Source organism: Erpetoichthys calabaricus, chromosome 13, assembly GCF_900747795.2.
Source record: "Erpetoichthys calabaricus chromosome 13, fErpCal1.3, whole genome shotgun sequence".
Classification (NCBI taxonomy): Eukaryota; Metazoa; Chordata; class Cladistia; order Polypteriformes; family Polypteridae; genus Erpetoichthys; species Erpetoichthys calabaricus.
The window spans coordinates 112,275,438-112,301,213 of record NC_041406.2 but is presented as its reverse complement, the minus strand read 5'-3'; the positions used below and the strand labels follow the sequence as shown (position 1 = coordinate 112,301,213).

The following is a 25,776-nucleotide window of genomic DNA, read 5'->3' as shown; positions in this document are numbered from 1 at the left end:
GAATAGTCTAACCTAGCTGCCTAGGGCCCCCTACTGATTGTAGGGTTCAATTAGGGTTTGGGGGGCAGTAACTCAATTAATTTCTTAGTATTGTTGCTTTACCTTTGTACTTTATAATTGGCAAGCATAAGGCCTGGTTTATACAGTTAGGTCCATAAATATTTGGACAGAGACAACTTTTTTCTAATTTTGGTTCTGTACATTTCCACAATGATTTGTAAATGAAACAACTGAGATGCAGTTGTAGTACAGACTTTCAGCTTTAATTCAGTGTGGTGAACAAAACGATTGCATAAAAATGTGAGGCAACTAAAGCATTTTTCTAACACAACCCCTTCATTTCAGGGGCTCCAAAGTAATTGGACAAATTAAATAAGTGGAAATAAAATATTCATTTCTAATACTTGGTTGAAAACCCTTTGCTGGCAATGACAGCCTGAAGTCAACAACAACAACATTTATTTATATGGCACATTTTCATACAAAAAGTAGCTCAAAGTGCTTTACATAATGAAGAAAATAAAAATAAAAGACAAAATAAGAAATTAAAATAAGACAACATTAATCAACATAGAAAAGAGTAAGGTCCGATGGCCAGGGGGGACAGAAAAAACAACAACAAAAAAAAAACTCCAGACAGCTGGAGAAAAAAATAAAATCTGCAGGGGTTCCAGGCCACGAGACCGCCCAGTCCCCTCTGGGCATTCTACCTAACATAAATGAAATAGTCCTCTTTGTTTTTAGTGCTCTCACGGAAGGACTTGTTGATGATGGTCATGCAGACTTCTGGCTTTTAATCCATCACTGTTGGAACATCACGGTGCTTTGAGTAGTTGTGACACAACCAAAAGGACACCGGAAAAGGAAACAGAAGAGAGAGTAGGGGTTAGTACATATTTTAGAGCCACCATGAATAGTTATTATAATGAATTGAACTCATGGACATCACCAGATGCTGGGTTTCCTCCTTTTTAATTCTCTGCCAGGCCTTTACTGCAGCGGCTTTCAGTTGCTGTTTGTTTGTGGGCCTTCCTGTCCGAAGTTTAGTCTTCAACAAGTGAAATACATGCTCAGTTGGGTTAAGATCAGGTGACTGACTTGGCCATTCAAGAATTTTCCACTTCTTTGCTTTAATAAACTCCTGGGTTGCTTTGGCTGTATGTTTTGGGTCATTGTCCATCTGTATCATGAAACGCTGCCCAATCAATTTGACTGCATTTAGCTGGATTTGAGCAGACAGTATGTCTCTGAACACCTCAGAATTCAATCGGCTGCTTTTGTCCTGTGTCACATCATCAATAAACACTAGTGTCCCAGTGCCACTGGCAGCCATTCACGCCCAAGCCATCACACTGCCTCCACCGAGTTTTACAGATGATGTATGCTTTGGATAATGAGCTGTTCCACGCCTTCTCCATACTTTTTTCTTGCCATCATTCTGGTAGAGGTTGATCTTGGTTTCATCTGTCCAAAGAATGTTTTTCCAGAACCGTGGTGGCTTTTTTAGATGTACTTTAGCAAAGTCCAATCTAGCCTGTCTATTCTTGAGGCTTATGAGTGGCTTGCACCTTGCAGCAAACTCTCTATATTTATTTTCATTCAGTCTTCTCTTTATGGTAGACTTGGATATTGATACGCCTACCCCCTGGAGAGTTTTGTTCACTTGGTTGGCTGTTGTGAAGGGGTTTCTCTTCACCATGGAAATGATTCTACGATCATCCACCACTGTTGTCTTCGTGGACGTCCAGGGGCCTTATGTATAACGCCGTGCGTAGAACTCACACTATAACATGGCGTAAGCACAAAAGCGGGAATGTGCGTACGCACAGAAAAATCCAGATGCAAGAATCTGTGCGTACGCAAACTTTCACGTTCTTCCACTACATAAATCCTGATCAGCGTGAAAAGTAAGGCACGTGCATGCGCCTTCTGTCCCGCCCCAACTCCTCCCAGAATTATGCCTCTTTGAATATGCAAATCGATATAAATAACCTTCTGTGAAAAGACAATGGGAAAAGCACGGGGGAAAATATAAGAATTTCAGCGAATACCAAGTGGAGGCAAAGGAAAAACGTACTATCTGTTGGTTTAAACAGTGGTATAATCAATAAAAGAAAGCTGATCGAGTGAGATAGTGTCGGAGAAACTCGAAAGCTCAAGTTCACAAAGTTGCACAGTGCCCGAAATAAAAAAAGAAGTTGTCACATATCAAAGTCGGCGTGAAAAGGTGACTCGTAGTGGACCGTCTGAGTGTCCTATGAAAGCTTATTAGGGTACGGAGAAAAAAAATAGGCACACAGTGGGGAAAAAAGCACGACATGTCAACTTTAATCTCGAAATTTCCACTTTAATCACGTAGTTTATTTTGTCATTAAAGTAGTACATCATAAACTTCATCTTAAAATTGTTTATTTTACTTGTTTCTCAAATCCCGTAGCATGTCAAATGCTTTGTTCTGTGTTTGATCTTCTATGTGCTCTATGTGTGTGAATCACTACGTGCTTCCATTCTTTCTCCGATGGGACACAGAATCCATTACATTCGTGATATTTTGTTCTCTGAATAATTAAAATACTGAGATGTATACGTGATATCTTTTTCATGATGATAGGAATTAAAGCATGTTATTAAACATGGGAACACGGTGGCGCAGTGATTGCTCATATCTCACGCAAGAGGCTTGCTGCGCCATGCGCGACCTTCGATGAAATAATTTATTACAGAAGTACTGTCTCTTTCAAACGTACTAACCTCCAATTCCTGTCCTTACTTTTCTTTCTCCAAATACCTATTCGCCACACAATCAGCTCTGTAATAGACATTAAGCCATCTGTAAGCTTAGAACGCCGATTCTTCAAAACTTTTAAGGAACATTGAAATATCTCCGTAGTACATGTTTAATTATTCTATCCGTCTGTCCTTTCAGTGTCGCGTCAGCACCAGCAATAATACAGCGCAAGGCAGGAGCTATCCGTTAACTAGCTTGCGCTGCGGCACCGTGTCCTCACATGTTTAATTATTAACAATACAGATTATTTAAATTAAGTTAAAGTTTTATCTGTATACTATAAGCAACATATTTTGCTGTATTTCATCTTAAAAATATCATCATCATACGCGCTTTATAAAGTGGCACAGGTTGTGCAATATTATAACTGTAGTGCAAGTTTACAGTGGGGTAATTATACTTATAAGTACAATTAGTTCTACAAGGAGCACTTGAGTGCGTTTATAGTTCTTGGGATGAAACTGTTTCTGTAACGCGAGGTCCGTACAGGAAAGGCTTTGACGCGTTTTGCCGTGGCTGAGGTAGTGTGTGCTTGAAACTGTATACCGATAATTCTCTTTCCGATCAGCTGCTGCTGTGATTCCCCACTCAGATACAGTGATATAAATACTCAGAGTGGTGCAGTGAGAGTAATATGGAAAAAGATGATCTGCTGTGGCAACCCTTAACAGGAGCAGCTGGAAGAAGAACAAGATGCAGTGAGAGTAACAACGCTAAAGCAGTCATGGTATTTGGAGTACTATGGCTATTCCCTGGACCATTATATTGCTACAGGTTAATTACAATCAGATGCATTACACTAATAAACAATATGCAGTTAATTTCAGTGTATTTATAAAGCCGTGTCAGGAATGTGGGTCTAAGAAAGAAAGGGTAACCACACAGGAACAGTAGCACTGCTTTGACGCTGGGTGCCGCCAGTCTGCAAAACTGAGCGGAGAAATTGCGTACGCCAAGGTATGAGATAACGTGGAAATGTGCGTGGCTTTACGCCAAGTTTAGGTTTGATATATCGCGATTTGAGCGTGGAAATGTTCATACGCAACATTTCTGTGCGTACGCACCGTTTAAACATGATGCCCCAGGTCTTTTTGTGTTGCTGAGTTCACCAGTGCTTGCTTTCTTTCTCAGGATGTACCAAACTGTAGATTTTGCCACTTGTAATATTGTAGCAATTTCTCGGATGGGTTTTTTCTGTTTTCGCAGCTTAAGGATAGCTTCTTTCACCTGCATGTAGAGCTCCTTTGACCGCATGTTGTCTGTTCACAGCAAAATCTTCCACATGCAAGCACCACACCTCAAATCAACTCCAGGCCTTTTATCTGCTTAATTGATAATGACATAACGACGGACTTGCCCACACCTGCCCATGAAATAGCCTTTGAGTCAATTGTCCAATTACTTTTGAGCCCCTGAAATGAAGAGATTGTGTTAAAAAAATGCTTCAGTTGCCTCACATTTTTATGCAATCGTTTTGTTAACCCCACTGAATTAAAGCTGAAAGTCTGCACTTCAACTGCATCTGAGTGGTTTCATTTAAAATTCATTGTGGTAATGTACAGAACCAAAATTAGAAAAAAGTTGTCTCTGTCCAAATATTTATGGACCTAACTGTACTTCACGCAAAGTGACGCATGCTCCAGCGGACATTACTGCTATGCAAGCGTTGTACTGTTTATACTTCTGCGTGTATATTATGTAAATCTGGAAGACTCCACCAGTTGGCAGTGCAAGATATCATCACAGTGAGAAAACGTTCAGCTTCACTGTGTTGTGAATTGTCTGAAACATCCATTAAATTCCAAGGACACTTTGCCACCATATCCCTTGAAAGGATTGATGGTTAGTGATCACATCCATCAATCCAGGGATGCACCCATTCCAGCAAGCATCAGGCACGAGACAGAAAGGAAACCGGAGCACACTGTGGCAACCCACCAGGAAAACATGCAAACTCCAGGCAGGGAACACCAGGGACGTGACTCCCTGCAAGGCAGCAGTGGTACTGCTCTGCCACCGTGCTGCCCCCGCATGTGTAATTATTAACAGTATTCATTATTTAAAATAAGTTATTGACTTATTTGTATAATGTAATATACATACTTTAATGTATTTCATCATGAAAATGATATCAAGTATAAATCTAAGGATTCTAAATTTGCTGGAATGTCATAAAATGTGTTCGGTGTGGTAATTGCTGCTTGCCACTGCTGTCAATTCAGGAGGAAGCCCCAGAAGCACTTAGCGATTAACAACTGGGTCAGTTTAAGATGACATTTATGACAGCTTACTTTAATGATTAAATAAACTGCAGGATTAAAGTGGACATTTCATGATTAAAGCCAAAATTTCCATTTTAATCACGAAATAGACCTTTTCACTGTGTCCCTGATTTTTTTTTTTTTTTTTTCCTCTCTCTGTGGCTCAGATATGCTGTTGTACGTTCTGATGCTGTTGTGAATGTGCAAAAAAACTGCACAGAAGATGGTATGCGAGACCTTTTAAAATGTTTTGTGTCATCACGTTGGAGAATATGCAACGCTTGAATATAAAAGCACCATGAATACAGTTGCATGTTGGCATTTTGCTTCACCACATCGAACCATTTATCAAATATCAAAGCACACACATCGATCTTGTAGGATCCGCAAAGAGGCTTACTGTCACATGAAGATAGTAAACAGAGACTCTGATGTCAAGTTCTGACTTGATCACACTGCAATTTGTGACTTGATCACACCTCCCAATTTCTTGCTGGTACTACATCTCACGCATGTGTTACATTCATTTCTGCAGACGTGCACAGAGGTCACGTCAAATGAATGCTGGGAACGCGTGGCAGCCATAATCCGTGCACGTACGCTTCCTGAGCATAAAGTATAAACCAGCGCTAAGGAACATTTACCTGTTGCTTTGGGGTGTAGTGGTGGCTCTGAGGCTAAGGATCTGTGCTGGTATCCAGAATGTTGCTGGTTCGAACCTCCGTCGCTGCCGAAAGAGATCCTACTCAGCTGGGCCCTTGAGCAAGACCCGTAACTTGTAATTGCTCCAGGTGCGCTGTACAATGGCTGACCCTGTGCTTTGACCCCAAGGGGTATGCGAAAACTAACAAATTCCTAATACAAGAAATTGTATAAGGCGAAATAAAGAACAAAAAAAAAAATAAAATAAAATAAACCAGCCCTAAGGAGCATTTACCTGTTGCTTTAATGCAATGCAGCATCTTAGCCTAAGATTGTGGTGTAATTACAAACCCCATTAAAAAAGTTGGGAAAGTTTGGAAAAAGCTTATAAAAACTAAAAAGTGATTTGTAAGTTTACTTTCTGTTGTGTTTATATTAAAACAGTATAAAGGCATGAGGTTCCATGTTTTACCTAATAAACTGCATCGTGTTTTGAAGATATACTTTTATTCTCAAGTAGGTGTCTGCAACATGTTCCCAAAAAAAAAAAAAAAAAAGACAGGGATAAGTCTAGTTTAGGACTACAGTAGTAACGATACAACAAAGTTGAAATAATGAGGTAATTTAAAACTGGTAAGGCAGTCATGTTATAGTGTATACAAAAACGGCTGCCCAGTCCCTCAAGAGCCAATTTGCCAATAGATAAATCAGCAAATAATCCTGCATTTTAAGAACATTGTTCCCCAGAGACAAATCAGAAGGATTTTGTGCATTTCACCTTTTGCCGTTCACAATGTAATTAAAAGATTGGAGGTGTATACAGGGCAAAGCCAAAAACAACTTCTAAATGCACATGATCTCCAATTGCTCTATCACAGTTAGTAGTGCTGGGTGGTATACCGGTTCATACCAAAAAACATTTTTTATTTTTGTTATGATATGGATTTTTCTTATACCGCAACACCGGTTTAAATAGCCTAAACAATGTTCAGAACGTGGTGCAGTGGGAAACTGTTTTAAGGGGGGACCTTTTTCACTGCTGCACTGCTAAACACGGAGTACATGCATTAGTGGAGGTATTGAATGGTGAAAATGGACAGAGAACATTCTGAAACTGAAGCTGTAGCAGACGATAAAGTTGAACATGATGACACAGAAGAACTTTTGCCGAAAACAGGAGCCGTGTCTGTTGTCTGGAGATACTTTGGTTTTAAAAAGCCGGATGTGGACCATTATGTTCAAATGTGTGAATACTGTTTCTATACTACTGGATAATACTGCAAGCCAAGTTGTACTTGTTTTGTTTTTTTGTTTTTTTCTTTCAATACTGTGTAATGTACCTGGGTACTGTGTAATAGTGTGACGACATGTTGAATTTATTCTCGACATTTCCACTTTAATCTCGACGCTTATGACGAGAATAAAGTCAACATGTTGACTTTATTCTCGTAATTCGTCATTAAAGTAGAACATTGTAAACTAAACTTCATCTTAAAATGAATATTTAATTTACTAGATTTTCTCAAACCTCGTCATAAGTTATGTAGCACATTAAATGCTTTTTGTTAAGTGTTCCCCGACCCAGTTGTTAATCGCTATGCGCTTCTTAAACTGACTTCCTCTTGAACAGAGGAGGCGCAGGCAGCAATCACCACACATAATACATTAATTTCATGATATTCCTACTCCCTGAACATTTACAATGCTAAGATAAATACTTGATATCATTTTCATGATGAAATGCATTAAAGCATGTATTAATCATGTGGGGGCACGGGCACGTGAAGGGTGCACTGCTGCGTTGCAGCAAGGGGGTCCCTGGTGTTCCCTGCCTTGAATTTGCATGTTTTTCTGGTGGGTTTACTCAGTGTGCTTCAGTTTTTTTCAAAGTCATGTAGGATGTGGGGTTTTGTTATGCTAGATTGACCCTAGTGCATGTATTGCTTGTCTTCACCCTGCGATGTGCTGGCACCCTGTTCCTGTTCAGGAGTTGCTCCTGCCTCGCACACAATGTTTGCTGGGATGGGTGCAACCCGAACGGATGACATAATTAAACATGTATAACGAAGATTTTTTTTAAGTTCTGAACACTCCATGGTCTAAGTTTATAACTAGTTTTAATTTCACAAAGATGTTTATCGTGTGGTGATTGGTTATGTGGAGAAAGAAAAAGGAAGATAGGAACTGGGGGTTTGGTACATCAGACAGAGACAGCACGCATGCAATAAAGAAAGCCCACTCAGAAGAACATCCATTGAATTCTGTGTTAGTGTCTCCGACCACCAGATCACGGACCCAGTATTAACACAATATTTAAATTAAACCTGTGCGATACCCATTCATACTTCCAGTTTTTTGGAGCCTTGTCACACCTGTCATAAAGTTCTCTACACTGAACATACACCTGGGGACCCCTTACAGCGAGGGAGCAGCACTACTGCCACACTACCGTGCATGTTTAATACCTACTTTAATGCATTTAATCATGAAAATTTACCTTAGCATTCTACATTTTCAGAGAGCAGGAATATCATGAAGTGAATGTATTCTATGCGGCGATCGCTGCCTGCACCTCCTCGGTGCAAGAGGAAGTCAGTTTAACTCTTCGAGTGCTAAATATTTATTTCAAAAAACATAGTTTCTGAAAGTAATGGTTTCACACAGAAATCAACATAAAACGTCTGCTGCTGCATGTTGTGGCTGCCAGTTTGCCAAGAATGTGTGGTAGGCTTGCTGCCAGGCTGTCTGTGTGCCTGGGACAAAGTTGCGGTGCATTGCAATCTGGCTTCTACCTCTTATCATTGTTAAGTGGCAGTCCTCCCTGGCGAACATTGTCAGTACAACGACTAGCTGGAGACCAATCAGCTGAAGCTGGAACCTCAGACTCATTTTCAATCACTTGTATCAAAATCTGAGTCCGACAAGTCATAGTCCAGTTCAGACATAATAGGCAAAACGTCGTCCACAGAGTATTTTGCTTTACGCACTGGCTTTGATCTCTCGCCAAATGTCAGTGCCATTTTTGCCGTTGTTTGCATCTTGCTACTCATGCGAGCACAGGAGATCTCGGTCAAACCAATGAATCTAACTTTACTTCTAGCAACAAGAGTCCAACTAAAACATAACGGTTGGTTTTGTCACAGTTTACAGTCGATTACCATCGACAACTCCTTTTGACAAAAGTCAACATCAGCCTTGAAAGCGTTAAGAAGAGCGTAGAGATTAACAACTGGGTCGGGGAACACTTAACACAAAGCATTTAATGTGCTACATTAACTCATGACAGGGTTTGAGAAAATCTAGTAAATTAAACATTGATTTTTAGGATGAAGTTTAGTTTATGACATTCTACTTTAATGACAAAATAAACTATGAGAATAAAGTGGAAATGTCAACTTTAATCTCGACATAAATGGCAAGAATATAGTAGAAATGTCGACTTTATTCTCAACGTATAGTTTTGTTTTTTTTCTTCGCTGTGTCTGTATTTTTTTTTTTTCTTCACCGTGGCCCCAATACGCTTCCGTAGGGCTATACCACAAATAGCATTATAAATGCAAGTTGCAGTTTTTTTATTTATGTATATAGCTTAGCTTGAAGCAAGGTCCATATTAATGCAGTTTGCCTTAATGATGGTTCAGTTGTTAAAGATGGTTTATTTTATTTTAATTTGGTGAATACTATGTAATGCACCTGGGCTTTGAAGTCTTTGAAGCAATAGTATTATTACTGGAAATTGCACCATTATTTATTTTATTATTATTATTAGTTTAAATATTATGCAGTTTAATGATGGTAAAGTTGTTTAGAAAGTCACTTTAATGTGTCAGTGGACAGAGATTGTTAACATTAACAAAGTGTAGTTGGTTTACAAAAAATATTTACTATTTATTCCTTTTCTAAGACATGTTCAGTGCAATACAACTTTTGACAAGCACCTCTGGATATTTTACTAAGTCTAAATGCCTCTTTGGATGGTTGAAAATATGTTATCAAAATTTTAGTTTAAGTTGTTTGCAAACTTTGTTCAGTAAAAAGGCTCTATATTTTGACTGCATCTGTCATGCAATGTGATTCCTTCTCTTCATTAGTGCCACCCCCTTGAAAACTTTATCACTTTATGGGGCCATGCAAACCTGTATTAATACTTGTGTGCAAAATAAAATGTTTTTTTGTACAATGTACAATTATGGAATAGGTTATTCTTAACCAGTAATTGCAGTGGAAAATGTGGTTAACATCCACTCATGCATGGGGGAAAAAATACCGTCCAATACCGTGAAACCGGTATAATTTTGAAAAATACCGTAATATAGAATTTTGGTCATACCGCCCAGCACAAACAGGTATTTTTGAAGTCAAACTATTTATTCGCAATCATGGTGTCTATTAATTTAACACTAAAAAAAAAAAAAAAAAAAACTGGTCTGTTCTTGCAGTTTATTATTGGGTTGTAGGGGGTTTTGGGGTCCAAAGGTGAAATAAAAGTCTTACATTTACTGCGACTGGAGGTTTTAATTTAAGAAAATGTCTTCCAATTTAATGAGTCATCTGTGTGGTAATGGAAAGAAACTAGATAATTACTTTATCATAGATTCGCTGTCCCATTTTCTTGAAGTAAGGATTCATTTCTTGTGCATTTGCCTGCTTGCAGTGGCAATTGTGGGTGGAGATATAACAACTGAATGCCAGACACGCCCCTCCCACCCCATTATATTCTGTCTTGTTGCTTTACATAGTCATAGAACAAGATGCATGCAGAGTGGGTGTGTAGTGAAAAGAGAATATGAGTTTCATTGTAATGTACTTTGTGCACATAACAATAAATCTGAACTGAATTAATTACACTACATTATACACTTGTACTCACAAAATGGGGGGAAAAAAGATTTGGCAAATAAAAATGGAATGTTTGAGTGTATGTAGCAGATTTAAGTGCTACAAACCAGTTATCACTTTCTTTTAATGCTCGATGAGGCACTTTTGCTGACGACATGGTAAAAAGAGCTGAGTGAATAAATTCACTGACATTGATACCAATTAATCTGTAAATGCGTGGGGAGAACATGCAGAGGCTCCATGTTGAACCAGGCACTGTGAGGCAGGAAAGACATCCCAGTCTGCCTATTTTAAAACATTTGTACTGGACATACTAAACTTTAACTTTATTAAACTTAAGTGAATTGGAATTGCTACATTGGCACTATTGACTTTGTGTGTGTGTATATATGTCTGTATGTGTGTGTTTGCCCTGTCTGAGGATTATTCCTGTCTGCGTTTGTTTGCTAATGGCTGGGATCGGCGTCAGCTGTATTGTGACTCTGCCCTGGATAAGCAGGATGGATGTCTATAATGCCTGCTCAGTTCTGTCAGTCTGTTCTGTGGACAGGGGTACAGGTTTTTGGTAGGTGCCTTTTGGACTTCTTACTTTTCCTATCGTATTTTCTTCCTCTATCTTCATAATCGGTCTACCGTAATAGAAGTAGGATCAAAAGAAATGTACTTCCACCATTAAAGTGATACAGTATGCTCAGTACAGGCAGTGCGTGTGAGGAATTGTCTGACATTACATTTAAATAAAACATTGCAACTGTTACTTTGAATATGGTTGTTTTGCAACTTTTGTAATAGGTGCATCTTGCTATATTTTGAATGACAAATTTTTGATATTTATTATTTATGTTATTTTAGTTACCCACTTTTGAAACTACCTCTTCCTGGTACTGGTCCAGTAGAGTACACCACTCCTATCCGAGATTACAGCCCTCCTTCTGTTGACAATAAGGGGGACCCAACTGATCGTCCTGATTGGGTAGGTTATTAAACTGCCGTTTTGCCCTCCCATTAAAAATATGTAATAAGGAAATGTAATCAGAAAAAAATCAGAAGAAGAATCCTCTTCATGATATACATATGTTTAATTTTCTTTAGACAAATGTATTTCATTCTTCACCAATATTGTAAAAGAGAATGATGGGTTATTTATTTGATGTGAGAGGTTTTGTTTTCTAAAACCAACTGTTTTATACTGCATTTGTGTTTTTCTTTATAATATTAGCATTTTATTCTTTGTTGAAATGTCTAGTGTAAATACTAAACTGAAACTGAGAGTTCTGAAAATGTTTTTTGCAGTACTTAGCTTTTTAATGGTCATAGCACTATTCAGTCAAGGAGCATTTAAATTGGGTATATCTCTAGTTCAATTTAATGTTCAAATGTTTAAGTTTGGTTAAAACGTTAAACCAGTTTCTTATATCCAAACTTTCCCAGGTTCAGTAATGAACTGAATAATCTCAGAACATTGTGATTGAGCAGTTATTTTAAGTATTAGCATTATTGTGTCTCTGTTCCATGCTAATAACTGCTGTATTTATACCTCATCATCTAGTAGTATTGTCTGGAGAATCTCTGTTTTTTGCAATTTTTGCAGCAGTTCCTCTTTGTTTTCTTTGTCAGGAATTGTTGACTTAATGTACTTCCACATCTATGGAATGTGTTCCTATGACATTTTTATTATTGCATGAACTGCTCATCAAGTATAATGCAACAGCACCAAGTCTGCTATTAGACCTAAATTTAAAGGTTTTAAGAATATTCTTGTTTTCCGTAGTCTTTTTGCTGGAATATATTTTGATATTTTGTATTGATTGGACTAAAATTATCTTTTTGTATACAGTACCTAGGACCACCAGTGGCCTATATACAGCAAATCTTAGTCAAAGCTATTGTGTCTCCATGGGACAAAAATCTTATTCCTGTTGATGTGTTCCGCTCACCACTGTCCCGGGTCTTTCAGCTGGTGGAGGAGATCCGCAACCATGTATATAGAGACAGGTTAGCCTTACCAAGTGGTCTTCATACCAGTAGTCCAGAAAAAGTTTGTGTCTGCTGTTCTTTGTATTGCTTCTATGTTTTCACTCTTGCTCATTCTTATATATTTTTTTTTTTTGCTCTTTGTTTGCTTTATTCTTTCAAGTGGGATATCTGAACTGTTCTGTTTGTGCATGTTGCTTTCTTATTTTCTACTGCCTACATCTATGTTTTCCTCTTTCCTTTTCATTGCTTTGTCTCTGAGCTATTTTATATTTTTCTAATTGTAGTTTCTCTGCTTAGGTACTGTTTCTCTTGGTTAAATTTTCTGTGTTGCATATTCACCACCTTGTCTCTTTAGTTTTTGTTCATCATAAATACTTTCTTGTACAGCTGTGAACCTAAGCTCAAAATCTGCATTTTTTAACTGCTTTTGTCATGTCTCTCTTTTAGTGCTGGGTCTTGCAGTTTGGAGGAGGTCTGTTTGCAGGTAACAGATTTGCTGCCTGGTCTTAAGAAGATCCAGAAGCAGCTGCCTGAGCATGGCTGTCTTATCATATCACCTGGAAACTTCTGGCAAAATGAGCGAGAACGATTTGATTCGGATGCTGACATAATTGCTACAGTCCATCAGTATGAACCAAAGGGTCTACATACATCTGCCACCATTAAGGGTAATTACAACAAGTATTTCACAATTGAGTGGTTAGTAGTAAGTCACCTTTAAGGAACATGTTTAGATTCTAGGCGCATTTCATAACAGGCTTTTTCTATGTGCAGTTCTCTTAAGTATTTGTTATCCCGAAAGAAATAAGTAAAAACTTTTGAAAATTTTGCACTTCAGTGTACTTATGCTGTTAAAACTTAACTATTTTTAAATCAGTTTTGTTCTTAGCTCAGCATCTGGTTGATCTTGGTTGTCTGATGCAACATAGTCAAACATTTGAAAAGCAATATGTTACTTTTTTATATAAATAATAACAATACCTATTAGTCTCTGGGTGCAATTTAAAAGATGTCATCTTGAAGACTACTGACCTGATATTGACTATATCTTAAGATAGTATTTCCCAAATTTTGTCATGGGGAGTCTCCTGTAGTTGCAGGTTTTTGTCCTAGACAACATAGTCATTTAATTGCACTCCTACCTTAATTAAGAAAGTTGTTTCCCAGCTTATATATTTGATATCAATACAGAAATTACAAAACTTTTTTTTCTAAATTTTTATTGGACTTTAGAAAACATTTCTGTATTTTACATTTTTATCTTAACTTTAAAATTGTCATGATTTTCGTTCTATTTTTCCAGGTATTCTGGTTGCATAAGCCATTATTTACTAAATTGTAGATTGATAGTTCTAACACTGAGGAAACTTCAGCATTTGGCATTTAATGTTGTTTGTCCCGATATATGCTCTGTGTCGTTAATAGTCATTATTAGGATAAAACTAATGGAGAAGAAACATGAATTAATAGGACAATGACAAAAAGATTTAAGGGCTATGATAAATACTAATTTCTGAATTTATTATAAATGCAAATTTCACAGTACTATGCCTTTTTGAATGCAGAATAACAGAAGAAAAATGAAAGACCAGATCTTTGACTAATGAGGTAAATTAAAGGGACAATGAATCACTGATTATGAAACTAATTTGAATAAATTATTCCAATTATGATTTTCAGTAGGCCAGTAAGAATTGCTAGAAGAGATATCTTTATGCATGGTCACAATACAGCAAGAAATGTTTAGTATACATAAGACTTCTAATGAGTGTTTTCCTTATAGAGAACTTTCACACCTATGTATAGATGTGCTTCAAAATATTTTTGTTTTGCTTTTCACTAGTCATCATAGTTTGTTCTGTAAATTAAGTTAAGATAATTTCCAACACATTTATTTCTGTGGGCCAGAGACTGATTACACTCGGTTTTTTTTTATTCACAGCTAATGGACAAAGTTTAATTCTTTTTTCTTGTTCCTTTCAGACCTCCTGTTTGGAGTTCCAGGCAAATACAGTGGTGTGAGCCTTTACAACAGAAAGCATGTTGTTGCCTATACTATCACAATTGTCTTTCAGCATTACAATACCAAGTGAGCACAATCTTTTTCTCAAATTTGTATATGCAACTATACAGTTTTCCTTAAGTATTTTCCTACAACACTGTCTTGGAATATTGGTGTATTTATAAGTATGTACATATTTGTATGCTTAACAAATGTACAGTAGTGTCTCTGCACCCTCATATCACTGTTTTTTTAAATAAGGAGAAGTGTCTGGAATAGGAACAGTTTATTGAACTTTGTTTTGTTTATCACGATAACACAAGCTAATGATTTTATTTATTAGTTTGTTAAACCAAGTGAGTGCACACTAGAGGAAAGCAATGTTAAGGAAAAAAATTACAAGGTCACTTTTTTGTTTGATTAGTCTAATGGTACTGTGCCTTTCAAATAAAAATGTATTTCACACATACAGGTTGAGTAGATGTGGTGCAAAAGCTCAGTATGAACTTACCAAGAGGTTTGCAACAGAATTTGGCAGAAGTAGGTGAAAAGGCAAACATCACTTTCTAGATAATGAAGTTGTAACAAGGGTCATTTCTAAGTGGATAATATTTTTGCTTAATAGTTATTGATTTACTTATTGTAGAACATGTCATCAAATAGATTTCTGAAAACCTGGGTTGCATTCATTGCTAGTGGAAATGGTTGCCGTCCTATAGACTGTGAAACAGTTGGGAAGATGATTAAAAAAAACTTATCCAATGTTAAAGCCTGCACCATGTTTTGGGAGAGAATGATGGGATGTGTGTGTGTGTTTAGCTATGCTGAAGGGTCTGTCTGTCACGTGTTTACCCACAAACCACTGGGGCTAGAATTTTGATCTTGATCTTCATCACAGGCTTCTGATGTGACATACACTGGTGGAGCAAAATGTGGCTACCAGCAACATCTGTATCTTTCCTATGGCAACCTACGTAGAGATACTCATCGATGAGATACGGCAGAAAGAAAAACGACACCATCTGCTGAGCATGAAACAAATCGCAGAAGTCAATTATATCATAAGAAAAAGAAGAATGTCAGCTCTGGCATTTGCTAAGTGCCAAGGATACATTCTATCTCATGTTTCTTGCACCTTTTATTGTACTTATTTAATACAATAAATGTAGAATATACGATAATCATGGGCCCAAAACATATTAACAAATTTTCACATACATGTGGGTTCCGCTTCGGTAACCCTCTCAAATCGCAAGGGATGACTGTGTGTGTGTGTGTGTGTGTGTGTGTGTGTGTGTGTGTGTGTGTGTGTGTGTATAAATAAAATGAACACAAGAATACACTAGCGATCAAAATTAGAGAACAAATTAATTTTTTGTAATTTACAAAGTCATTGCTTTATATGTATCAAATCCAATCTCAACCTTAATAGAAGAGACATATTGTAATCTTTTTTCATCAGTGAAAATTATCCCTCATCACAAAATAAAAGATATAAACAAGACTAGCCAACCTGCAGCGTAGCATACGCCGCATAATTATGTATCGATGGGTGAACACTTCCTGAAAGACACAGTTGTCCAACTGGGGTGGGTTTGAGGATACGACTGTATGTGAATGTAAAGATGGAACTCTGGAGAGGGCAACATACAATTGTCCGTGACTCAAAACTGGAGGACCGCTGTTGCGCCTCCACCTCCCAGAGCGAGGGACAGGGCTGGACGGTGCTCAGGTGCAGAGGGCGGAATGGGTGGTGAGGGGAAGGAAGCCATTCTAGTCTGCTGATTTCTTAGTCATCGTTCAGTACACACTGCCTGCTCATGTGCCATCCCCCAACTCCTCACCTGAGTCGCTTTCGTCTGTGTACAGTCCACATGCACCTGTGAGTCATGTTGACGTTTCATTTTCCAAACACCGCCTCAGTCACTTTCGTCTCTGCTACAGTCCACATGCACCTCTGAGCCACATTGATGTTTCATTGTTCTTTGTGGTTCCGGCTTCTTTTCTATATATAATCCACCAAGTCACCTGACCATGGTAGTAGCGACGGAGGCTGTGTACAAAGGGCAGGGACTTAATCAGTGCGAGCGTATGACCCGCACTTAGTGTGAATTCCTCGCCACTTGTCCCTCTAAGAAGTTGGCCGCCGACCACTCTGGGGTCACGTAACTATTTAGCAGGAGGGAGTCTTGTTCGTTATCGGAACTAACCAGACAAATCGCTTCACCAACTAAGAACGGCCATGCACTACCACTCACAGAACCGAGAAAGAGCTATCAATCTGTCAATCCTCTCCATGTCCGGGCCGGGTGAGGTTTCCCGTGTTGAGTCAAATGAACCGAAAGGCTCCACACCTGGTGGTGCCCTTCCGTCAATTCCTTTAAGTTTCAACTTTGCAACTATACTCCCCCCGGAACCCAAAGACTTTGGTTACCCGGTCGGCTGCCCGGCGGGTCATGGGAATAACGCGGCCGGATTGCCAGTTGTCATCTTTTATGGTCGGTACTACGACGGTATGTGATCGTCTTCGAACCTCCAACTTTCGTTCTTGATTAATGAAAACATTCTTGGCAAATGCTTTCGCTGTCTCTCGAATTGTTGGTGGGCGGGGCTCTGTCCTGCGTGCGTCTTGCTTGCCATGGACTTAGTGAATTCTTAGAGTTGGTGGGCATGGCTCTGTGAGTTGTCGGCGGGCGTGGCTCTGTGAGTTGTCGTCATATCCCATGGTCTTAGAGTTGGCGGGCGTGACTATGTCGTGCATATTCCATGGTTGTCTTGGGTGCCCTGTCAGCTTAGTGAATTTTATATCGCAACAATGTATAATTATGTACTCGTCCAAAACTTTAGTTTCAAAATTATTATTCATGCCAGTCCTTGAAACAGTTTCTGTTCACCGTTAGACACAGAGAAACCATACATTTTGCAGAGTAGATTGGGGTTGTTGTGCTTGCAATTAACACTTCTCCTGCATTCGTTTACAGTTGCCCCACAAAGGCGGGGGTAGGAAACAGCCCTAGACCGGACGCATACATACCCCTAAACCATTCATGCCTAATCAACCTAAACTGCACCTTTTTGGCATGCAAGTTGAAAAATGGTATACTCTGAAACTGTAATGTGGAGCTGTGCCATTTGTTTTTTGTGGGATAGGGGGTTGGGCAGAGTCTGGAATTAGAGTTCCACACATGAAACTGCAAGTGATGAAGTGGAATGGCACGGTGTAATTTAGTGACATTTGATCAAAGAGCAGTCCACAATTCAAGTTTGGGTGGCCTGATTCAGTGACATTTGATGGAGGGGAAAAATTGGGTATCCCCATGTGAAAGAGAGTGGAATGGAGGTTAAACGAGAGAAGATTAGAGGGAAGGCAAGAGTTGGAATGAAGCCAGTGATGTACAGAGTGGAGGCAGGTGATGTTAGTGAAAACCCGGGGGATGATCATGAGGCTAATGCTCATGGAGGGATGAAGAATGGGCACCCTTGCTGATTTACATGGTGGAGTAGGAACAGCCCATCATTCGTGGCTCGGTGTGGCGTCCCAAGAATGCCACATGGTTAATGATGATGGGTTCAAAGCCTATGATTTAAAGGGGAAAGTTTGCATGGTGTGATTCAGTGACATTAGATCAATGAGTGGTCCCCCATGAAAGTTTGCACAGCCAGTGACTTTCAATCAAAACTTGGGAGGTTCTTCACATGAAACTTGGAGTGGGTACAATGTAACAGTATTTCACCGGTACACTTAGAACCTGAAACTGGAAGAACACGGTTCAGAAAACTAGCATAAGGTGAACTTGCAGCGGACAGCATCTAAATATGGTCATTAAACCCATGATACTTGAAGTACAGCCTATGCTCCATAACACTTTAAAGTTATACTAAGTAGTACTTACAGTGGCATGCAAAAGTTGGGCACTGTTGCTAAAAAATGTCAGTTACTGTGAATAGTTAAGCGAACAGAAGATGAACTAATCACCAAAAAGCATAAAATTAAAGATGACACTTTTCTTTTCAGCATTTTATGCAAGATTAGTGTATAGTTTTATTTTGTACAAATGTACAGTGAAAAGGAAAGGAGCACCATTCAAATGTTTAGGCACCCGGAGTTATTTAAGGTCTCAGATAACTTGTACCAAGATCTCAGACCTAAATTAGTGTGTTAGGGCAATGGCTTGTTCACAGTCATCATTGGAAAACAGCAGGTGATGCAAATTGCAAAGCTGTATAAATTCTCTGACTTGTCAAACCTTGTCCCAACAATCAGCAGCCATGGGATCCTCTAAGCAGCTGCCTAGCACTCTGAATAAAATAACTGATGTTCACAAAGCAGGAGAAGGCTATAAGAAAAAAGCAAAGCTTTTTCAGGTAGCTGTTTCCTCAGTTTGTAATGTTAACTGGAACAGCTGAGATCAAGTTGAGGTCTGGAAGACTAAGAAAACTTTCTAAAAGAGTTGTTCATTGGATTGCTATAAAGGCAACAACAAAATCCCTGTTTGACTACAAATGGCTTTCAGGAAGATTTAGCAGACTCTGGAGTGGTGGTGCACAGTTCTGCTGTGCAGTAACACCTAACAAATGAACCTTTATGGTTGAGTCAGCAGAAGAAAAACTTTTCTCTGTCCCAGCCACACAATTAAGTGTGTGAAGTTTGTAAATGAACATCTAAACAAGTCTGATGCATTTTGGAAACAAGTTCTGTGGGCTGATGAAGTCAAAATAGAATTATTTGTCCACAGTGTGCAGAGGTATGTTTGAAGGAAAAAGAGTGTTGAATTCCAGAAAAAGAATACCTCTCCAGCTATTAAGCATGGGGGTATATTGATCATGCTTTGGGCTTGTATTGCAGCCAGTGGCACCGGGAACATGTCATTGGTAGAAGAAAGAAAATCTATAATGGAATACCTCAAGAGGCACAACCTGACAGTTTTGCCAAGGTTCTTTTGGTGATCACTTCATCTTCTACTGACTTAACTATTCACAGTAACACGTTTTAAGCAAGGGTGCCCAACTTTTTGCATGCCACTGTACAAATCAAGCATAGCATCGAGTCCCTGAGAAAATGCTTCATTCTCAAAGTCAAAACTGTGACTCATGGTCTTCATATTCAGTATCACTGGGATTGTTTAACATTTCTATGATTAGATTTTGGGTAGAACCAAGGCCACCTACATGTTGTTGACTCCCTCAACCATATTTATTTATTTTGAAGAAGACATTTCTCTAATGAAGACTTCAAGTCTTATTGCACATCAACCAAAGAATCTGCCTGCTTTCACAGAAGCTTTTGCATAATGATGCGGAATGATTAGCTATCATTTAAGCAATAGATCTGTGACATGTAATAAATAACTATACATCATTGGCAAGATCTGAAACTCGCATTTCCAGTAGTAATGAACCTTTAACTGCATGTGGCTCGATGTAGTTGGGATCTTTAATTAAAGCAGATTCACTCAGCTGTGATGTGCTGCTCATATATACATGGCATATTTTACAAGTGAAAGAGAGCAGAGAACATGAAAACTTTTTATTTGAATGAAGACATCCCTCCATATGTAAAACTATTATAAATTTCGATTGACTTGGGAGTTTATTGCAACATACACAAACAGCTTTGAAATATGGCTGATAAGTGGCTACTGTGAAGGCTAATATTCCGGTCTTCTCTTTCTCTGGTAAAGTTGGTCTTGCTGCTCTTTGTTTACAGGAAGTTCTCAGCAGAGGAAAAAGAAGTGCGGTAACTCAACTTACCATAATACCTCACGTAAAGGAGCACTATATGTAAATTATGTAATGCTTAGAAAAACGTACTGAAAAAAATCTTTCTATAATTGGCCAATTAACCAATCACTGAGTCTTTTGTAGTGAAAATAGGCCAGTTTAGATTGTCAGCCGTTCGATCTGTGTGTCACTAATTTCAACTAATTTTTGTGGCTGCTTTTATGGCTCGCTGTCCAAAAAGGACTTTTGCACTCAACTTTCAGTACTAGACTGAAAATAAAAAGATGGCAATTAAGGATGCTCCAATTTTGTTGGCTCTTATGTTTAAGTAATGGTTACGCTATCACTAGAATTTTTTTAGTATGAGTTTGTTCTTGCTGTGGCTGCCACTATGGCAGTTACCAATAAAATAAAGTATAATAAAGCATCTTTGTATATAAATCTGTCACTTTCTATCTTCATTTCTTTTAGTGACTATTACCCCTGTGTCCCAGACCCTTCTTTTATTGGACCTCACTACTTTCACTTCTCAGCAGCATGAATTGTTCTGTCTTGCCACTTCAGCAGTCAAATTATTCCTTGCCTCTAGATGAGAAAACTCCAGAGCTCAGCACTTTTAACAGTTGGTGTTACTTGTTTTTAAATGTAATTGCATTTTGACATGTTGCTGGGTGTGCCATGTCTGTGAGCATGCCTCCTTCCAGTATTGTGCTGTTGACCTGAGGTTTACCCTGTCCACTGTGCTCTTTTCTTCATATGGAAACTGGTGAACAACTCAATGCCAGTCACTCCAGTTGTGTGAAAAACATTTAAATGCCTTTCCCGGTGATTTAATGAATGCCTTTACCTGAAACTAAAATCCTGCAGTGATGGGTTGTTGGAAAGGTTGTGACAGAAGACTCAAAAACAGTCATAAAGGTTTGGGGAGTTTTACCCCGTATACCTGAAAAACTGGCCAAAAATAATAAACTTGATATACTTGAGTTCAATAGGGAACTGAATGGGAGAATCAAGATGGTGGTTTTATAGGTAAGAAACAGGAAGAGGAGAGATCTTGTGGGGTCGAAACTGGAAGTGACACTACCAGGCTGCAGTGTCTTGAGAGGTGAAAGTGATGTTTTAGGATATGGGTTCTTCTGATGGTCTGCATAGGGGAAAAAAAAAAGAGAAAGCATCAGAGGACAGCCCCACCCCCTGGCTCGGGTAAGAAACACTTATATTTCAGCCCATAAACTGTCTCCTATACGCATGTGTGTAACACTTTTACATTCATGTGTATTTGTTCATGCCATTTTGCACCATGGTATGTGTTGGTCAAGTTACTCACTTTCTGCAGATGATTTCTTCAATTCAGGACTGAAATTAGTGGAACACCAACAGTTTTTTTTAGATTGTTCTGTGATCTTCATCACACATAGCGAAAGACTGACTTTAAATATGACTTTTTTTCTGTGATTGTTGTAGATTTGTCTATAGACAGCGATCCATACCTTTGCACCAATGTTCAGTAGTTTAAATAACATTGTCAGGAAAGCATTTTATGAGGTAAAAACCATGGGGATTAAAGTTTACCACGGAGAGAGATAAACAATGTCATGAAGTGCACAAACAGCTGTCTTTTAAAGTGACTGACTGTTTTTTTTTTTTTCTCCCCCACCCCCCAAAAAATGACGTGGGTATAATGTTTGCAATATATTTGCAATCTCAGGGCTCGTATCAATGCTAAATATTTATCTTGGTTGTGAACAATGAAGGTTTTTATTTTCACATTTTGACTCCTGCCCTTTGAAGTGTGTTTTAAACTGCAAAAATGATATATATATATATATATATATATATATATATATATACACACACACACACACACAAAGAACTCTCAAGTTTGGACACACAAATTTGTAATATGTTTTTCATAATCTTAGACATTTTGATCTAAAGGCTTATATTTAAATATTTGTAATTTCTTTCAAAGTCAATTATTTATAATGAATTTGATGCCTGTATATGAATTCCTTGGAGAACAAACTTTTACTATAAATCTTTTTGACATTCCCCAACTGTAATTTTTTTCTGTGAACTTTAGTGAAATCTGGTTTATGAAAACATTGAAACACAATCATTACATTATCCCAATTACTGTGTGTGCCACTTAAAAAGTTAATGTGTAGAATATCTTTCCTCATTAAGTATATTTGAGCTAATTATTTGAATTTTGATAAGGTAGTGTTTTAATAGCTCCATTCAATAGAAGGCCATTATTTCTAGTCGTAACACTTTGTAATATGACAAGAACAGATTACTGTGGCAAAGAGAGAGAATAATCCGTTACTACTTTAAAAAATGATGGCCTGTTATCCCACAAAATTTCAAGTACATGTTTCTTCAAGTATGTTCACAAAAACCATGAAGTGCTATGATGAAACCAGCTCTAATGTGGACCTCCACATGAAAAGTAGACTAGGCGTTATCTCTGCTGCAGAGGATGCATTTATTATATTAATCAGCTCAGAAACCGACCGCCAATTAACTACATTTCAAAAGTCAATTCAAATAAACTGTTTCATAGAATTCAAGTGGCAGGCATATCTCAACATAAACTGTTCAGAGAATACTGCTCAATTCAGGCCTTCATGGTAAAACTGCTGCAAAAGAACCACTGCTGAAGGAGACCATTTAAAAAATGCTTGAAATTAAGGCAGTGGATATCTTAACAATGGTAGTCAAAACTTGATATATTGGTTACAACCACTAATGTCTTCATCAGATGCAGAAAAGGTGAACTGATGATGTCTACATATGTAATTCCCACCAGCGATTTATTTAGAATTTGAAGATACACTTAAGCAGCATCATTCCGCAACTTTACACCACTCTACTTGGATTGCATTTAGTTGAGCAGTCACTTGTTTATGAACAGGACAGTTACCTAAAATATACCTTCAGGCTGTATAAGAAATGAGTGTGATGGAGTTTTGCAGCTGCAGATGATAGTTTGGACTAGAGACTGAAGAAAAAGCATATAACAATTGCCCAACATACTCCAAGACTTGCGAAAAAGGATCTTTGATGCCTTTTGCATGCAGCTGAAAGAATACCAGGAGTGTGCATAGTTGTCATCATGATGGAACAGATGGTACTTTGAAGTAAAACCCTTCTGTGAGTAGGTGTGTCCAAACCCTTGATTAGTACTATATGTATATAAATTGTTGATGTAAACTTTTAATATTCAAAGAGCAGCCTTATTAAAATCAGGAATCAATAACTTTATATCAAGAGATACCATAAAGGAGCAAATGGTTAGGAAAACTGTACTGCCAGATAACTAATATTAAAAACACTAACACTTCATACAAAATAGGTTGCACAAACTATTTCAAGAAAATAACGTTTTCTGCATAACCTCAAAAGACAAGTGATCTTAGGTATTCGGTTATTCGATATCTAAAAGTGTACAATTAAGAATTCAGAGAGGTTTGTTGATAGGGTTGTAACATTTAAAGATGTGTAATTAGTGTAAATAAGCATAAATTAAACCCATCTCCATTTCTGCAGTGTTAATTATGTTTTTGAAATGATTGCAGCCATTTGTTGGCTACATATAATGAGCTTTTGAAAGATTAACTGTACTTTGTTACTGTTGTATTTGTGTCGCATGTGTTTTTTAACACTAGAATTACCAGAGTCTACAAAAAAACTCATAGATCCGGCCCACCTTAAATCGCTTCTTAAATCCGTTCACACCTCTCCGCCAGCGTCTTTTGTCCTCTAAATGTGCTGATAAAAGACAAGCTGCCAGCAGCCGGCTATTCCATCCCCCCTCCGACTTAGAACGTGAACGCACTTCTCCCAGCTCATGCCTTGATTGATTGTCTGGAAGTGAACTGGAGTTTTAGAGTTGAAATAATACGATCGTTATTTGGAACACACGCATTCCATGTGTGTACCGTTTCTACAGTAATCTATGTAAACACATTGTTAAAACAGAAACTTTTTCATATTTTAGTAATAAATGTTACAAAATGTAGGCATAAACTATAGAATGTGTAAAGCCCGAGTTCCTAAGATCAAATAAACACTTCCACAAAAGCTTCAAAGATGATACAACAGCTTCCGTGGCGTAGCACGCTAAGATTTGCCTCTCAGAGTGAGTAGCTTTTCTCTGCCTCACAAACATGAGTTCAATTCCCCGCTGGGGATAAAGTGTTACTTCTTTTTTTTCTTTTTAACCTCAAACGGACATAAAATTTGTAAATTGGTATGCACTGTCAGTTAATGAGATCGTTATATTTTCATGTGGGATGCGCTTTTTAAAATATTTTTTAACAATTGAGACTGCAATTAACATGAACAACTGTCCTTATAACTTATTTTTTTCAAGATCCATAACACACAGACAGACAGAGCACTGCGTAATACAGAGACAGACAGGCAGAGATATACAAATAAACAGGGAAGGCACATGTACTGAAAGAAAAAAAAATCAACATGTGCGTTGTTCCTGCAGCACTGAATAAGCTCATGTGCTCAAACATCACCCCTCCCCTCGATCTGGCTCTCTAAGTAACAGCACAAGTACAGACGCAAACCAAGCGTAATCAAGAGTCCAGGTTCGATCCCCACTCACTCCTATATTTGCCGTTTTCAGTAGTAAGCTGCTCTTTTTGTTAATATTATACAGTACACACATGCACTTGATTTGCGCATCCCACATGAAAATATAACGATCTCATTAACTGACAGTGCATACCAATTTACAAATTTTATGTCCGTTTGAGGTTAAAAAGAAAAAAAAGAAATAACACTTTATCCCCAGCGGGGAATTGAACTCATGTTTGTGAGGCAGAGAAAAGCTACTGACTCTGAGAGGCAAATCTTAGTGCGCTACGCCACGGAAGCTGTTGTATAGTGTGTGAAGCTTTTGTGGAAGTGTTTATTTGATCTTAGGAACTCGGGCTTTACACATTCTATAGTTTATGCCTACATTTTGTAACATTTATTACTAAAATATGAAAAAGTTTCCGTTTTAACAATGTGTTTACACAGATTACTGTAGAAATGGTACACACATGGAATGCGTGTGTTCCAAATAAAGATCGTATTATTTCAACTCTAAAACTCCAGTTCACTCCCAGACAATCAATCAAGGCATGAGCTGGGAAAAGTGCGTTCACGTTCTAAGTCGGAGGGGGGATGGAATAGCCGGCTGCTGGCAGCTTGTCTTTTATCAGCACATTTAGAGGACAAAAGACGCTGGCGGAGAGGTGTGAACAGATTTAAGAAGCGATTTAAGGTGGGCCGGATCTACGAGTTTTTTCGTAGACTCTGGTAATTCTAGTGTTAAATACTTAATAGTATTTAAAACATTTACATTTGCTCAGAGATGAAAACATGTATCATTCAGGTTATTGGGAAGAGTCGGGCAGTCGGGCAGATTTGTGCACAGATGCAGATGCACAGATTTCAAATAACATTTTATTTTTCAATTCAGTTAAATTGATAGTGTTGGTCACATTTAGTTTAACTAGTACAAACAATTTTATTCTCTT

General features: G+C 38.2%; 1 protein-coding gene across 1 annotated transcript in view; it reads left to right on the top strand.

Moving 5' to 3' along the window:
* scap (SREBF chaperone) overlaps window positions 1-25,776 on the top strand; it is a 161,111-nt gene that overhangs the window by 64,355 nt on the left and 70,980 nt on the right. Inside the window, exons 3-6 of the mRNA XM_028817467.2 lie at window positions 11,383-11,503; window positions 12,368-12,525; window positions 12,955-13,175; window positions 14,491-14,596. Of these exons, the coding sequence (XP_028673300.1) occupies window positions 11,383-11,503; window positions 12,368-12,525; window positions 12,955-13,175; window positions 14,491-14,596 (606 nt within the window). The remainder of the gene's footprint in view (window positions 1-11,382; window positions 11,504-12,367; window positions 12,526-12,954; window positions 13,176-14,490; window positions 14,597-25,776) is intronic.